The following is a 17,318-nucleotide window of genomic DNA, read 5'->3' on the forward strand; positions in this document are numbered from 1 at the left end:
TTAACAGATGCAAATGGAGTTGCTAAAAAAATAAAGTGCAAGCACCTCAAACCAAATCATCTCGTCTTGCAATTCAAATGCAGGGCCACGTAACTTCTCAGGTACATAATCCTCTCTTTTTATTCCAACCATATGCAGAATAGTGTTCCCTTTGTTGTCAATCCTTCGTACCATCCACCTCATTACTACTTCCATGTTCGACACAAGTTCGAAAACCTCCAACTGGCGGTACTTGATAGCCACATGCAATATAGTCCGCTCTTCGTTATCTTTGTGCTCCACTGCCTGAGGGTATATTTTCAGTATTTCTTTGACGATTTCTATGCAGCCTGACTTTGTTGCTAGAAACAATGGCGTAATTCCTCCCATTTTCACCTGTTTAAGAGAATTAGAAGAGGACAGCTCTTCTCCACTACCTTCTTTCTCAGTAGACGGAAAATCATCAGAACTACTAGGACCGTATTTGTGCGGCTTCGTCTTACTCAGGTCAATTGCAGAACTAGTCTGCTCCCATGAGGTATCTTTTTTCACTAAGAACTTGGCAATCTCCAAAGCTGATTCAATATTGTTTAACTTTTCCTTCCGTCGAACATCATCTCCCCTGCCCGAACTACAATACATTTTGACTTTTGAAGACTATAAGTCAGTAGTTGTTGATACATTACACAAACACAATTTGCAACTACATGATTTTATTTTATTGTATTTAATATTATACATGATATCAAATCATTTAAAAAAATTTAAATGACATGTCAAAGTATTTATTTGTCAAAATAAAATGACTAATTTTTTTTCCTTTTAAAAATACAAGCTAGGTATATGTTATGAGAAGATGAAGCAAAAGAAAAGGGAAACATGCACTAGTAATATTCAAGTAGCTAGGTAGACTTGATCATGCATACCAGAACTTAAAATTCTGTTGAGGAGTCCGCGTCTGCGCACAGCTTCAAAAGATGAAGGGTTGCATGAGAGAAGCTGAAGTGCGGTCATACCATCTTCGTCTCTTTCATCAATTATATGTCCGAATTGTTTAGCTATTTCCAGAGCCAAACCTATTTAGGCATTTTTTTTTTTTTTTTAATAAAAATCATACACAAATTGAAACAAACAAATGAAAAATTCACATAAATAGAAATAGGACTAACCGAAGTGGTGAGCAAGGATGGCGATGTGAAGAATAGTGGTCTTGTCATTCCTCTGAATAAATGGTTGCTGGCTGGCTTCATCATCTCTCGATATTTTATCTGCCAGAAAGTTGAAGATGTCAGTCTTGCCATAGCGGGCTGCCCGAAAGAGTGCGGTTTCTCCAAGTTTGTTGGTCTTGCTCAACAACTCCGGGTCTTTCTCCAACATCTTCTTCGCTATCTCGACCGAGTTGTCTTGGTCGAGAGTAGCTGCCTCGTGAAGCATAGTGTTGCCAGTATTGTTTGGGCAGGTGATTTTGAGGAGAAGGTGCTGAGGCAAGGCATCGAGAAGACTGAGTACCAGGTTACCTTGTTTGGCGTAAGTGGCCTTGTGGAGCACTGTGTCGTTGTGTATGGTTAGTATGTGCAATGAATGGTCATCAATACCTTCACATAGTCGTATCACCTTGTCAGCCTCTTCGTTCACCAGAGCTCTGTACAGCTCTCCGTTTAATTCATGATCTTTAGCGACATCCTTGGAAGCCATGATGATCAGTTGAAGCGTTAAAGAGAGTGAAAGTAAAGGGATTCATATATTGGATCCAATCGGCTAGCTAGCTAGGAATTTATGCTCAGAAAAGAAGAAGAGAAAAGGCTAAGAATCTATTCTTTTGGAAAACAGAAAAGATTCATGATATAGATAATTGGGCCAAACTTCATATATTAATTTCCCAATATATAGTCCTCTCTAGAGTGTTAAAGAACAACGATTTTTTTTTTTTTTAGAAGTTAGACAAGAATTTTCACTTTAAGAACATTAGAGATTGGTGATTGCCGAACGCATGCACTTCAAAAGTATATCATAAGCACGTGGAACATGCTAAGACGAAACGATTGTTTTTTTTTTCTTCTTAAATTTTGCGTTGTACAATACTTTGCACCAATCATTTATAAGCTGGCTTTGTTGAATTAATCGACTGATAAAATCTAATCTATAAACTGTACGTACGTACTGCATTATAATTGTACGTACATTAATGTATTCTCAGGCTATCTAATTTACACAACCCCACTCGATCTCTCGCATATACTTACATGACAAGTGTCGTTTGGTTGGCAGCTCCTGCACATCTCTTATTTATTTATTCTTTCTTCTGTTTCTTTGTTGTTTAATCCGTATTGTTAACAGCCGTTCTTTACACTAAAATGTGATACTCTGACTGTGGAGTTCAAAGAGTCAAAGGAATAAAATTAATCCTGTTACTTTGTTAGTGGAAAACTGGTTATTCAAGGTGATGATGCCTCAAAGTTATTGACTGACGTCTGAAATTAAAAAGGAATTGGAATATGTAGCTAGGGTAAGCATAAACTAACTAATGAAGTCGATGGATCGAACCCCATTATTATAAGCATAAAATAAAGTTTAGCTGAGATGCTAATTTTTGGGAGCTAGACAGTTCCCAACTTTATTTGAAATGCATGTATCTGCTTACTCAGACCAATTCATGATGTTGTGCCATGCATGTCAAACATATATACATACCTTGTAAAGGCTATTAAAAATGTTTGTGATTTTGACATCTTCTAAGAAATGCATGTAAGTTTATTGGATAAGATTAGAGAAATTTTGACTAGCTCAATTTGGAAGAAAACTTCATTCCATATATTGTAAATATAACGGATCACTTGAAATGCCATAGAATTAACAAATGTATTTGGTATAAGGCAACCCAGCAAAACAATAAAAAATTGGATTAAAAAACAAGAAGATGCACTAAAAAAAAAAAACAAACAAACAAACTCAAATAAGTGGCGATTTAATACATTTTTTAGTACTCCCTAATGTTATTTCAAGGATTATCAACTAAAGTGATTCCTCTGAAAATTTTTATTGGTAATATTTAATTCATAGTACTTTCAATACAGTACTGCAAGATATTATTTAAGACCCATACATGGTAGACTTAACTTATCAACATATCAATCACACACTGTTTTCACATGCTAACTGATAGATTAATTACATACATGGCTGTAGCAATACTATTCACTAATTCAACACACACAGATCAAAGTGATTACAGTCAATTAGGCCTTTCAAACGGAGAAATTTGAGGTCTGTGGTACAGCCCAAGAATGAAAATCTTCTTTCTCTGATTTGTGCTTAGAATGGGTTAGCTGAGCTCGAGGATGATTGGACGAATGAGATAGGCCTGGAAACCATTTAATCCAAGGACTTGCTTGTGCTATCTTCTTGAACAAGTACTTGTAATTTTTTGTGAGAGAGACATAGAGGGGGAGATATAATACTGCGAAGATACCGACTGGAAGCAAAGTAAGGGAATATAGGACAGCTTTCGTCCAACTTTCTTTACTACGTATCACGAGAACGATTGTTGCTGCAAATGCTATCATCATCATACACACAGAGAGAAACAGAAATGTGACGCCAAGCATCACCTTATTAGGAAGCTTATGTCTAAAGTCGTCCAAACGATATGGCGATGTGAGGACTGAAAGCAATATAACCACTGACGTCAGAGCGCATAAAATGGAAAGTACATCAGCTGCAGTGAAAACCACAAAGAAACGGTGATGACGAAGGTTTGGGAAACCAGTCTGATCTTCTGAACCTCCTGGTATTGTGTAGGCTGCAGTAAACGCAACTGTTGAAATGAGAACTGCCACGATGGAGCATCCTTCTGCTGTGCGCTTTAACCATGCTTTGGCATCATGTCGTAGATCTTTGTAGGTACTTGCAAATAAGCATTCAGCAGTCTGCTTCAAATTGTTCCGATGATCAATAAAATGGGCTTTTGTAACAGACTTCACGCGCTGCACATACATGAAAGCTAGGCTGAATCTACCTCGCTCTAAAGGATACTATATATTTAAAGGTGAGAAGCAGATGAAATGAGAATAGAGTTACCGCAAACCAAAGCAGCTCCTCTTGCAATTCAAATGCAGGTCCTCTCAGCTTTTCAGGTACATAATCTTCTCTTTTGACTCCAACCATATGCAGAATAGAGTCCCCTTTGTTGTCAATCCTTCGTACCAACCACCTCATTGCTACTTCCATTTTCAACACAAGCTCGAAAACCTCCAACTGGCGGTACTTGATGGCCACATGCAATACAGTCCGCCCTTCGTTATCTATGTGCTCCACTGCCTGAGGGTATATTTCCAGTATTTCTTTGACGATCTCTATGCAGCCTGACTTTGTTGCTAGAAACAATGGTGTAATTCCTCGCTCTTCCACCTCCTGGTTTAGAGACATAGAAGACAACAACCCTTGTCTAATATTACCTTCTTTCTCAGAATTACTGCTACCGTACGGCTTCGTGTTACTCTCAATTGCAGAACTAGTCAATTTCCATGAGGTATCTTTTTTTACTAATAACTTGGCAAGCTCCAATGCTGATTCATTGCTTAACTTTTCCCTCGGTCGAACATCATTATTGCCCCCGCTCCAGCTACAGTACATTTCGACTTTTGAAGGCAAAAAGTAAATAATTGTTGATGTTAATACTGTTGAAATAATAATTAAATAATTAAATTTATCCATTATTATTAATTTAAACTTTTGAAATAATTAATAATTTATAGGATACACTATTACACAAACACAATTTGCTGGAACTAGTAATATATGTAAGTTATGAGAAGATAAAGTAAAAGAAAAGGGAAACACGCACTAGTAATATTCAAGTAGCTAGACTTGATAATACATACCGAAGGTAAAAATTCTCTTGAAGAGTCCCCGTCTGTGCACATTTTTGAAAGCTGAAGGGTTGCATGAGAGAAGCTGAAGAGCGGTCATACCATCTTCGTCTCTTTTATCAATTATATGTCCGAATCGTTCGGCTATTTTCAAAGCCAAACCTGTTTATGCATAGAAATTGAACTAGGAAAATGAAAAATTCACATAAATAGAAATAGATATATACGACTAGCTTTACAAGCGTGGGGACTAAGACTAACCGAAGTGCTGAGAAAGGATCGCGATGTGAAGAATAGTGGTCTTGTCATCTCTCTGAATAAATGGTTGCTGGCTGGCTTCATTATATTCGGAGATTTCCTCAGCCAGAAAGTCGAAGATCTCAGTCTTGCCATAGCGAGCCGCCCGAAAGAGTGGTGTTTCTCCAAGATTGTTGCGTATGCTTAACAATTCTGGGGCTTTCTGTAACATCCTTCTTGCGACACCGACCGAGTTTTCTTGGTGGCGGAGAGTAGCTGCTTCGTGGAGGATAGTGTTGCCGCAGTCATTTTGGCAGGTGATTTTAGAGAGATGATGGGGAGGCAAGGCTTCGAGAAGTCTGAGTACCAAGTTTGCTTGTTTCGAGTAGGTGGCCTTGTGGAGCACTGTGTCGTTGTGTATGGTCAGTATGTGGAACGCATGGTCATCAATACGTTCACAGAGTTCCATCATCTTCTCCTCGTCTTCGTTCAGCAGCGCTTTGTACAGCTCTCCGTTTAATTGATCTTTAGCGATATCCTTCTGATCATCTGCCGTGGAATCCATGGTCATCAGTTGAAGAGTGAACGAGACTGAAAGTAAAGAGACTGATAATTGGGCCAAAACTTCGTAGATTTCTCAATAGTCCTCGAGAGTACCGTCAAAAAAAAAAAAAAAAAAAAAAAGGGGGGAAAATTCACTTTGCCACCATGAAGTTTTAGGAGTTTTTCAATTTCGAATCCCAATGTTTAAAAATTGACAATGTACCCCCTAATATTTCAAAATTTTTCAATTCTGACCTTCCATTACTAATTTCTGTCTAATTGGATGAAAATTATACCACGTGTGTCTCACATGGGATTTTGATGCCCTTTATTTTAATTTTGTCCTCATTACAACCTATAAAATTACATAATTACACTCATTAAAACCTATAAAATTGAGGGCATCAAAATTACCCTCAATTTCATAGGTTTTTAATAAGGGCAAAATTAGAATAGAGTGCATCAAAATCCCACATGAGATGAGATGCAAGTGGTATAATTTTCATCCAATTAGACATAAATTAGTAATGGAGGATTTGAATTGAATTTTTTTGAAATATTATGGGATATATTGCCAATTTTTAAACATTAGAATTTAAATTGAAAAACTCCTAAAACTTCAAGGAGTAAAGTGAATTTAACCCAAAAAAAAAAAAAAAAAAAAAAAAAACATCGAATGCATGAATAGTTTGTCTAACTTTCAAAGGAAAAATCCCTCAGCCTAATTGAAAGGGCTATTCACACACAAATTATTGTCGAACTTTAAAAATAAAAATCCTCCAACGTAGTGGGACCAGAGTTGCTTTAAGCACATTGGAGATTGGTGATTGCCTAACGCACTTCAAAAGTATCAAACATTTAGAATCTCATAATACTTTAAAGAGAGAAAGATAAAGATATTTTAGATGCTTAGGCTTATGTCCTATTCTTACACGTTAAAGTCTTCTTAATTACATGTTTTCTTGATATTTAATTTGAGTACAAAGCTTTATTTATAGAGTTTAAGGTGGTTTGATGTTCTGCATTATAATTGTACATTAATGTTTGAGTTAATCACACCAAATTAAGGCAACGGAAATCCCAAGGGCCCAAACCCCATGTTTGCCATAGCACCAAATTTTCAAAACATAAAAACGCAGCTTGTATGAAAACGAAGTTTAGTCGCATAGCTAGAAGGTGTGTGATAATTTAGGGTATTAATTCATGATTTGCAAGGTTTAGGGTATAAGATATTCTGTGTGATAATTTTATTACCCACACTATAAACCATATTTAATGCATTTCATTGGCCATTTACATGCATATGATATAAAATGATTATGAAAGAAAAACATGTAAACAGATTATATGCCCAATGCTTATAAAATAAATCAATGAATAAATAATGTTATTCAGTTTAAATCAAAATGTTTTACAAATTAATAAGAGTTTAGGGCACCATTAATAATGTTTTACAAATTCCTATAATAGATGTATATTGCAATTTATTTTCTGCTAGGAAATGATAGTAGTAGAGACTGAATTGATTGAGGAAGCGCGCAGACAAGCTTTCTTTTCACTTTAAAATACATGTTGCTTTCAGAAAACATTAGAGATTGAATGATTGATTTTTTTTTTTTTTTTTGTTCAAGATTGATTGATGATTGCTTATACAAAGCACTTTTTTTTTTTCCCAAAAAAAAAAAAAAAAAAATTCAGAAAGTTCCCATGAACTTCAATCATTTTGACAAGTACCTCCTAAATTTTCAAAACTCTCACTTAGACTCCCTAAACTTTGGTTTGCTCTCACTTTGGATATTTTTAACGTTAAAGTCAAAAATTTGACTTTTTTTACCCATTTTACCCTTACCCAAAACGTCGTTTTTTGGACTCCAAAACTACACCGTTTTGGGCTTCAAAACTACATCACCACCAAATCCAAAACGACATCGTTTTGAGCATAATATTAATAATAAAAAATAAAAAAAACGAAATTGGGGTGGCCACCACCGCGCCCAAATGGTTGGCCGGGCCCCATTTACGGCCATGGCTGTGGCCGTCTGGGGGGTGGTTTTTCGGCCCCATATCGCCTGTGGTGGAAACCACCCCAGCGCTTTAGAATGGTTGACCGCCCCCCAGCACCGTCCCCTTTTTTTTTTTTGGCCAGAGTGGTTCAACCACCCGGTCGACCACCCCTTTCCAAAAGTAGGTTGAATTGGACCACCCGTTTTGGCCGATGGTGACTGATTTTTTTTTTTTTTTAAATATTTTGCTTTTCTTTAAAATAAAAAAAAAAATAAAAAATTAATGCCTAAAATGACGTCGTTTTGGGTTAGGTAGGTATTGTAGTTTTAGGACACAAAATGACATAGTTTTGAGGGAGGGTAAAATGGGTATAAAAAGTCATTGTTTGACTTTAACGTTAAAAGGGTCCAAAGTGAGAGCAAATCAAAGTTCAAGGGGTCTAAGTTAGAGTTTTGAAAATTTAGGAAATACTTCTCAAAATGTCTAGAAGTCAGGGGAGTTTTCTTAAGTTTTCCCAAAAAAAAAAATTAAAAAATTAAAATGAAAGAATAAAAAAAAAAAAATGCTCGTGAAACATGCCTAGACTTCACAATTAATTAATTGACTGACAAAATTCAAATCATAGAAAGGACATGCATGTGCCTAGCTAATAATTGTCCCTTCTGGAGGACGAATGGAAATATGGATTGAAATATCCTAGAATTTTAGGTATATGTATATGATTGTAGAAATGCAACGATAGTGTGCGGAGGTATAAATGTGTTGAGTTTGAGCGAGTTTATTTTTTTTTTGACTTGACTCATTTAAATTTTATTTAAGCCGAATTTAAGAATGAGTTAAAAAATTGAGTTTGAGCTCATAATAAGTCGAATCGAACCAGCTTATGAATTGACTCTTATATTTAATTTATTTATTTTATTATAAATTTAAACTCCAAGTACTCTTAAACAGCTTAAGAAGTCAGCTTACATATGAACATTTGCTTAGCCTAACTAGCCGAGTATGAAACATGAGTCAAGATAGCAAGACACTTGGTTTCAAAGAGAGAGAATATGCATTATTTTATAATAAAATGATGCTATTAGGAAAAAAAAAATCAATTTTTAATATTAATATGAGCAACTTTGTGACCAACTACCAATTCGAGCCTTATACGAGCTGCTCACGAGCTTAACCGAGTCAAGCTAAGCTTGCTTCGTTTAATATTCGAACCAGTATTTGTATTCACGAAATGTCTCATTTAATAATTGAGTCGAACACGAACCGAACTTATACGAGCCGATGTCAAACTCGTTCGCGAATAACTTGTTCGTTTAACACCCCTAATAGCGTGCGATCATCTCAACAACAGTTGTACCTAATAATTGTGCATTTATCGATACAAATTAGGGACACATTTTTTTTTTTTAATTAAAAGGTAATTTTTTACTCAATTTTTTTTTATAGAAAGTACAAAATTGATATATATATATATAATTTTTAAGTATAATCCGTCACATTTTTAATATCTAAATGATATATTACAAAAGTTTTGAGATTAAAAAAAAAAAAAAGACTTCAATTTCGTAATGTAAAAATCTACAATTTTAGAGATAGTGATCCAAAATTTTGACTCAGTGATCTTATTTGAGAGAACTCTTTTAACAATTTCAATACCAAAAAACCACTACTATATTCACAGAGATATATTAGAATTTAATAAAAATTTTATATTTTGCCCATAAAATTTCATGTAGTAAAATGTCTTATCATCTTCTTTTTGTTTTGTCTTTTTTGCTCTACTAATTAAAAATATGATGTAGCATCTTGTCACTTGGTCTAAAATGACAACTAGCTTGAGTTTCTCTAGGATCCTATTTGAAGTTGCATGTGGTTTGATAGGTCTGGAAGATAATCTAACCTATATTTGAGTTCACGATCCTTTCATGATTAAGAATCAATGTCAAAAGAAGTCTTTAGAGTTGTATATCATAGCTATTGACAGTGTTTTATAAGAATGACAATTACGTACGGTACGGTGGTTCATTCAATACATTGTATCCGTACCAATGCATTAATCTGAAGTTATCATTCCACGTGATTAAGATAGATCATAAGGATTGATGTATTACAATATTATTTCAGTACCAATTGCAAACATTAATTTATGATTTGCAAGGTTTAGGGTATAAGATCTTTTATAGGGTAACTTGATTACCCACCCCATAAACCATATTCAATGCATTTCATTGACCATTTACAAATTAGTAAGAGTTTAGGGCACCATTCCAAATAGATGTATATTGCAATTTACATTCTGCTAGGAAATGATAGGTAGTAGACTGAATTGATTGAGGTGGTAGACAAGCTTTCTTAATTTTCACTTTAACATCATTATAGATTTCCCATTGCGTAGCGACACGTACGTACACATGTTGCTTTTAGAAAACACTAGAGATTGAATGATTGCTTCTTTTTTTTTCAAAAAAAAATGCTCGTGAAACACTGTCATGAAAAATTGACAGACAAAATTCAAATCATAAAAAATTGTCCTTTTTGGGATGAATGGAAACACCGACTAAGATGCCCCAGAAGAATGTAAAAATATAAACACTAGGATCAGCTTAGCAATAATTGTATCTAACTTTTTTATTAAATTTTTTTATTTAAATAGTAATAAAAAGTGATTGATGTGATGTAAAAAATTAAAATATAAAATTAGTTTAAATTTTTTCTTCTTAGTTTTTGATTCCAATTCAATCGGACATGACCTTTTACTAAACACAATCATGATAAGCTAGCGGAGTTGATCAATTAACGACAAAAATATAATCATTCTTGTACCTAATAATTGTATTTTGTTTTTTTGGGAGGAGGGGATGAAAATATATATACCCAATAATAGGACTTTTTGGGGAGGGGAAAGAATAATTGTACTGTTTTTTTTGGGAGGAGGGGAATGAACATGTACCTAACAATTAACTGACAGACAAAATTCAAATCATAAAAAATTGTTCTTTTTGGGATGAATGGAAGCACCGACTAAGATGCCCTAGAAAGAACGTAAAAATATAAACACTACGATCAGCTTAATTAGCAATAATTGTACCTAATTTTTTTATTAATTTTTTTATTTAAATAATAATAAAAAGTGATTGATATGATGTAAAAAATAAAATATTAAAATTAATTTTAATTTTTAATTTTTTTTTCTTTTCAAATTCTTGAATTCAGTCCGATCTAATATGAACTTTTGCTAAACACAATCATCATAAGCTAGCAGAGTTGATCAATTAACGAACAAAAATATAATCATTCATGTACCTAATAATTGTATTTTGTTTTTTTGGGAGGAAGGTTTGAACATATACCCAATAATAGTACTTTTTGGGGAGGGGGAAAGAATAATTGTACTTAATTTTTTTTGGGAGGAGGGGGATGAACATGTACCTAATAATAGTACTTTTTGGGGAGGGGGAAAGAAGAAAGGAAACTCTCTACAATGGATTTTGCAGTGTTTTTCTTTTAACTGTTTAAATTTAATTTTGAATTTTATATAAAAGAGTAAAATTAAATTTAAACTATTAAAAAAAATTACAACACATATGTTATAATTTTTTTTTTTTTTTTTTATTGCACTTAAGCCAAATCTTTCTCAAATTGAATAGACTAAAAGAATAGGTTGCTGGATACATCCTCTTGTAACAGTTTAAGCTGCATAAAATTTTATGAAATTTGGACTGTCTAATTCTAAGATTTAAATTCAAACAAGCCTAATTAGAAGGGATCGATCTGATCTTAGATATACAACAGTAAGTTTTACAATAATTGATGTAGCTAATAATTGAGCCTTAATTTATCTTACTGCAGATATTCATATGCAAACGAGGTAAAACAATTCTAACAAACTGATCAAATTGCCATTTGATTGTCACAAGCTTAATTACATGATAATATAGTACTAGAAATATTTGATTAGGTAGGTTAATTAGGTAATTAATGCCCAAGTCATCTTAGAAGTATATATCCCATAATACTTTCTTTGGTTGTTCAAAGGGCGATCTCTGTGACTCATTGCACTACCTTGATATATGGAGTTGGAAATCTCATTGGGTGATGCAGCACAAATAAACAAAATTAAAATAAAGGATTGTCATCTCACCAATCAGATAAATTTGGCATCTCACCAAGAACGTAGAATCTCATAACATAAAAGAGGAGGGAAGTGTTAGGGAGCTAATCAAATGAACCCAAATTTTTTTTCAAACTGACGTGACAGACTGTGAGTGACAGACAAGCTAGGGAGAGGGAATTGTATTTTTTTAAATTTAAAAACCATTACTACGTCAATTTGAAACTTTTTCTGGGTTCATTTGTTTGGTTTCCTACCACTTTCAAAAAAGAAATCACAACTCTCAAAGAACGAAATAACTGTTCATTTATCAACCATAATCTCTCAAATAAAATTGAAACTTATGCCTAAATAAACTATACTCTAACTCTAATATGACTAACTGTTAGGCCAATCCCATTATTAAATATGGACTTTCAAAATATAAATAAAATATTGAAAACAATTACAAAATATTACTAATTGTAAAGTTTAAATTAATGTTCTTTCTCCGTCCTGCATCGTTGAGTCTTGTAATTAATGGACGGCGTAGTGGTCTTTTGCAAACAACGAGGGAGTAAACGGCAGGGAAGAACCTTCCTAATCAATTTGAGAGTGAACTTCAAAGTACTCGATGACGCGACATACAAAGGAAACTGTAAGAGTGCGAAGAAGGAGACAGGAAGGAATGCAGCAGTGTATATGAGCGTTCTAGTCAACCGCTTCCTCAAATGAATGATGAGCACGATTGTTGCAGCAAAAGCAAGCATGGTCACCGCCACTGAGAAGAAGAGGAAGGTGAAGCCGATTATGAGTTTCCGAGGAAGTGAGTGGCGGAAATCTTGGAGGTCAAAGGGTGAGGTGAGGATAGAAAGGAACATGACTACGGAAGTCAATGAGCTTGCAAGGGAGAGAACGTCCATGCAAGTGAAAATCAGGAAGAAAGTGTCGCAAAGGAGGATGGGAGTTCCAGTTTCCTGATCGGAACCTCCTGGCACGGTGTAGGCGGCAGCAAAGGCGACGGTGGCGATAAGGACCGCAACAGTAGAGCAAGACTCGGAGGTCCGCTTCAGCCATTCTTTTGCCTCCTTGAGATGTTTTTTATGGGTTCTTTCGAAGAACTCTTGGGCGGTCTCCTCCTTTTCCTTGCTGCAGTGCATTGCATAATGGGAGGGTATCATCTTCTCCACACGCTGCATAAAATTAACTAGAAGGTAATTACAGTCATGGTTTTAATTAGTTTAATAAAGTTCAGGACATGATGGGGTATGTTTATTAACGTGTTTTGAATAGTAATTTTTTTGGGGAAATAAATATATTAATGTATGTTGAGACGTTTATCAATATTCTGTATCAACAATGTACATTGTTAATGTATTTGTGTTGATCAACAAAAAAAAAAAAAAAAAAATTTGCAGACGTTTGAGTAATTCTTGAAGCCCTTCTTGTGTCACTCCAAAAACGAAATAGCTTTCAAAATTATTATTTTATCCAAATTCAATAATAATCAATTATAAACTCAATAGTGATTTTAAGAGCTACATTATTCTTAGAGGGATATAAGAAGAACTTGTAGCATTACTCATATTAATGCTAGCCGAATATGTGGACATTTTTTTTTCAGTCACATTTTATATAAACTTCGGTGTTTGTTATTTCCTTCATATCCGTTAGTAGTTGTCATTTGTTAGTAATTGTTATTTCATTACTATTATTAGCCTAATGTTAGAATTTTTTTTTTTGTATTCTTTCAAGAATGATATGACTTTTAAAATCATCATTTAGTTTTTAATTGATCATTATTGAATTTTGATTTAAACAGTTATAAATAGATTTCTTTATGTTGATGTTGAGTTGTAGTCCACCTTGAAGTTTGTTCTTTAAATACTGCATGCATTACTATGGAATAAAAGAAATCAATCAACAAAATTATCAAACGTTATATTTTGTAAAAGTTGAGTGCACCTCTAACTGTTTATAAGAGGTCTAGAATTCTTAGGTGCTTACCTTGAACCAACGCAACTCCTCTTGCAATTGGAAAGCAGGACCGGACTTGCTACTTCTAGTGTAGTACTTGGTGATTCCAACATGGTGCAAGATGGAGTACCCTCTGTGATCAAATTGTCGAGCCAATCTTAACATTGGTATTTCCATATCCCTTACAATTTTAAAGATTTCCAATTGACGGAACTGAATGGCCACATGCAATATGTTCTGCCCCATATCACTTACGTGCTCAACCGCCTGGGGATACACTGCAAGTATCTCCTTCACAATCTCTACTATTCCTGTGCTCGTTGCCAAAAGCAACGAAATGGGAGCTGGTGGTGTTGGATTGCTTGTTCCCTCTGATCCGATCGGAGCTGTTGTAGGCAACTCATCTGGCCATGGCCAATATGGTTGCCTACCAGTACGAGCTGTTAGATCGAGACTTTCTTTATCCTTCGTTTTTTCGTCCTTCCCTCCTTCTTCAGTGAAAGCTGCGGCCTTCCCTATTGAGATCCTATCCTCGGTTTCTATGGAATGACTTCCCAACTCCCACGACAAATCTTCTGGTATTAGAAACTTTGCCAGTTTGAGAGCGGCTTTGTGTTTTCTCTTTTCATTATATATACCCTCCATCACCGGCCATCCTGTTTAAGTTGGAGATGAGAGAGAGAGAGAGAGTGACTTGACATAGAAATGATTTCCAAATTGATCTGTTAATCTTTCCTAGTACGCATGCCAAATAGATCTCTTATCAAATGTTTTTTCTACTCGACCTTTTCTTAAATTTTGATTAATATACTAGGAAGTACACACGAGTTTGTGACAAGGAAATAGAAATGAGCTATTTTATTGTCAATATTAGATTTTACACAAATCTAATGATATAGAGTAATATTTCATATCACACAAACATCTTACAAATATCACACAAAGCTAATGTGGCAAGATTTAGTAGTCATTAGATTAACGCTTATTACAAAATATCCCACAAAATTAATGTGACAAGGCTGGTCTAATAGTTATTAGATCAGCGGTTGTTACGAAATATCCCACAAAGCTATTACGACAAGGTCTAGTAGTCATTGGATCAAAGATTGTTACCAAATATCCCAAAATGCTAATGTGGCAAGGACTAGACCATGTTACAAAATATGAGCCTAATAAATAAAAAATAATGGCTATTAGACCTTATCACATCAGCTTTGTAGGTTGTTTGTGCAGTATGTAACATTAGTAATAGTATATAATATATATGTTGTCACAGGATGACTATGATGTCACTTCATTTATTAAATGTAACAAAATAAAAATTTAACTTTATTTTAAATGATGTAACATCATATGCATCGTTGAATGTAACAAAACAAAATTTTGATCTTAAAAGTACTCCCCTCTATTTTAAGAGAAATGGAAAGGTACATCCTATATATTTTGTGAAGACAACCAGAATGTAATTGAGTGAGTTGTGTACCTGAAATAAGTTTACGTACTACCATTGAGAAGCACTGCACACAAACGTCGTAGTTTGGAGGCAGCTTGGGGCCTTGATCATCAGATTCATGAGTGTCTTTTGGGTTGCTCTCTTCTTCCTTTTTAGGTTCCTCACTAGGAATGCCTGGAGAACAGCAACGACACCATCAAGTTGCCAAGAATTGGGTTTGGTTTGCAAAAGTAGCTGGAGCACCCAGAATAAATGAAATTCTATGATTCATCTTAAAGGTGCAACTAAGACTACTCAGATGGGTGAAAATATTCGATTGCCTCACCAAATTACTAAAATAATATATAATGAGTACTAATGCTATTTATAAGTAGATCATTGGTATATTATCATTCAACTGGAATGACGTAACAGTAAAAAATAACATTTATTTTTTTCTTATTTAGTTGACTGATATCTAGCATTTCTCTTATGTTGATTTAATTTGAATTATGAAATGGATCATCTCTATTTCACTCTTGAAATCCACTTTAAACTTTCATAATATTAGGATATGGGCAATTGCAAATGTTGTAGATTTGGTTATTTTGGATTCTTTGGGTGAGGCTTTTGATATACATATTTATGCACCATCTTAACCTAGAAGCTTAAAACAATAAGCTGATTTTTTTTTTTTGGATGAATGAAAAAATTTATATCCACTAGGCCGGAACCCATTACGCACAAGCAAGTAGTTGGACAGCCAAAACAAAATCTGGCTACAACAGCCCAGCCAATAAACTGATTTTAAACCAATTATATTTAATATGTACATCAATCTCTCTCACTCTTTCTACTATTTATCGATGCGAGAACCAAAACTCAGATTTAACATTTTTTTTACCAACATAAACAAGCGTACTAGAGTTGAAGGAAAGGATCATACAATAATAAATGAATTTCCTGAAAAATCCATATTTTCTGCCACTCTTGAATGCTGATGGATTCCTTGAGATGAGCTGAAGTCCTATCATCCCATTTGGATCTTCGGCATTAATTAATTCTGGATACCTATTCGCTATCTCCAGTGCAAGATCTGTTTTTGAAGTTGAAACAGGAAAGAAGTAGTATATATGTTAATTAAGCATAGGAGGAAAAGACCATAGATAACCATAACAGAGCAATAAATTGCAGGAAGATATATTAAGCATTTTGTTTGAATAGAATTGATTCAACGGATGTGGTTAATTAGCAAAAAATACTCACCAAAGAACTCTGCAAGAATTGTGATGTGAAGGATGGTTGTTCCATCTTCCCTTTTCAAATGATCCATTTTGTTGGCCGGTTCTTGTTCGTTCAGTTCATTGGCTAGAGCCCTGAACGTTTTAACCTTGCCATAATGGGCTGCTCTGAAAAGAGGTGTTTCCCCACGCTTATTACGCATACCCAGCAATCCTGGAGCTGATTTTAACAATTTCTGCGCAATGTTGGTCATGTCGGTTGCCGCAGCCTCATGGAGGACGGTGTCCCCCAGCGCATTTTGCATTTTCAGTAGCCGTTCTGGTTCTTTACAAAATTTCTTCAGGATTTCTCTGGCGATGCTCTCGTTTTTCATGCAGATTGCCGTGTGGAGGATGTTATCGCCATGTGGTGTTAGGGTCCCAGAAAGATCTGTTATTGCTGAACATTGAGCTCTTACTTCTTTCATGTCCCCATTCAAAATGCTTTTATAAAGTTTCCTCAACTCGGGAGTTTTTTGCCCTTGCGCCATGAGAGAGAGGGAGAGAGATAAACACAGAGAATTCCCGAGTTTGGCCGCATGCAAGGACTATATAGTTCGATCCGCCGCCTACCATGGATAGCTGGGACAGCAATATTATTAATCTAGGTGTTCCTTTTTCTTTTGAAAGCATGAAGCAAAGAATTTTCTTTTTCTTTTTCTTTTTCAGAATCTCATTTTATAGGGCATCGGACTATTTCTTTATTTCTTTCTGTCGAGAACGTACAATCATCTTTTGCTTTGTGCTTTATAACTTTTTTTACTTTTTTCTTGCATACTACACATACTCCACTTCAACTCTCAATTTGCAATGTTCTTCTTTCAAACAATTAAAAAATTTCAATGTATTCCTTTTGTCCTGCAAAAAAAAAAAAAACCTAAAAATTCAACAAACTATAAACTAAATTT

At 34.7% G+C, this 17,318-nt stretch overlaps 4 protein-coding genes across 4 annotated transcripts; all 4 read right to left on the reverse strand.

The window, feature by feature from the left end:
• Positions 1-621, reverse strand: LOC132170155 (uncharacterized). The gene has a single exon (XM_059581049.1). It carries the CDS (start codon positions 619-621, stop codon positions 1-3), a length of 621 nt encoding a protein of 206 aa, XP_059437032.1.
• A 522-nt stretch (positions 622-1,143) lies between these two features.
• On the reverse strand, positions 1,144-1,674 carry LOC132170156 (uncharacterized). Its single transcript, XM_059581050.1, has one exon. It carries the CDS (start codon positions 1,672-1,674, stop codon positions 1,144-1,146), a length of 531 nt encoding a protein of 176 aa, XP_059437033.1.
• Positions 1,675-2,992: 1,318 nt separating this feature from the next.
• Positions 2,993-5,694, reverse strand: LOC132171598 (ankyrin repeat-containing protein ITN1-like). Its single transcript, XM_059582963.1, has 4 exons — positions 5,109-5,694; positions 4,860-5,009; positions 4,057-4,616; positions 2,993-3,962 (listed from the first exon to the last, which is right to left on the reverse strand). Exons 1-4 carry the CDS (start codon positions 5,653-5,655, stop codon positions 3,225-3,227), a joined length of 1,995 nt encoding a protein of 664 aa, XP_059438946.1. The 5' UTR covers positions 5,656-5,694; the 3' UTR covers positions 2,993-3,224.
• Positions 5,695-12,218: 6,524 nt separating this feature from the next.
• Positions 12,219-16,908, reverse strand: LOC132170157 (uncharacterized). The gene is made up of 5 exons (XM_059581051.1): positions 16,397-16,908; positions 16,077-16,226; positions 15,182-15,325; positions 13,729-14,354; positions 12,219-12,914 (listed from the first exon to the last, which is right to left on the reverse strand). The coding sequence occupies exons 1-5, from the start codon at positions 16,899-16,901 to the stop codon at positions 12,219-12,221; spliced, it is 2,121 nt and encodes a 706-aa protein (XP_059437034.1). The 5' UTR covers positions 16,902-16,908.
• Between the last annotated feature and the right edge of the window lie 410 nt (positions 16,909-17,318).

Source organism: Corylus avellana, chromosome ca2, assembly GCF_901000735.1.
Source record: "Corylus avellana chromosome ca2, CavTom2PMs-1.0".
Taxonomy (NCBI): domain Eukaryota; kingdom Viridiplantae; phylum Streptophyta; class Magnoliopsida; order Fagales; family Betulaceae; genus Corylus; species Corylus avellana.

Coding starts and splice junctions, on each gene's coding strand:
- LOC132170155 (XM_059581049.1), bottom strand. CDS start 621: ATGTATTGTAGTTCGGGCAGGGGAGATGATGTTCGACGGAAGGAAAAG.
- LOC132170156 (XM_059581050.1), bottom strand. CDS start 1,674: ATGGCTTCCAAGGATGTCGCTAAAGATCATGAATTAAACGGAGAGCTG.
- LOC132170157 (XM_059581051.1), bottom strand. CDS start 16,901: ATGGCGCAAGGGCAAAAAACTCCCGAGTTGAGGAAACTTTATAAAAGC. Junction 15,326..16,076: donor CAGGAAATTCATTTATTATT/GTATGATCCTTT, acceptor GCTGTTCTCCAG/GCATTCCTAGTGAGGAACCT. Junction 12,915..13,728: donor AGGAGTTGCGTTGGTTCAAG/GTAAGCACCTAA, acceptor AATTTTATGCAG/CGTGTGGAGAAGATGATACC.
- LOC132171598 (XM_059582963.1), bottom strand. CDS start 5,655: ATGACCATGGATTCCACGGCAGATGATCAGAAGGATATCGCTAAAGAT. Junction 5,010..5,108: donor GATCCTTTCTCAGCACTTCG/GTTAGTCTTAGT, acceptor ATGCATAAACAG/GTTTGGCTTTGAAAATAGCC. Junction 4,617..4,859: donor CAAGAGAATTTTTACCTTCG/GTATGTATTATC, acceptor TGCCTTCAAAAG/TCGAAATGTACTGTAGCTGG.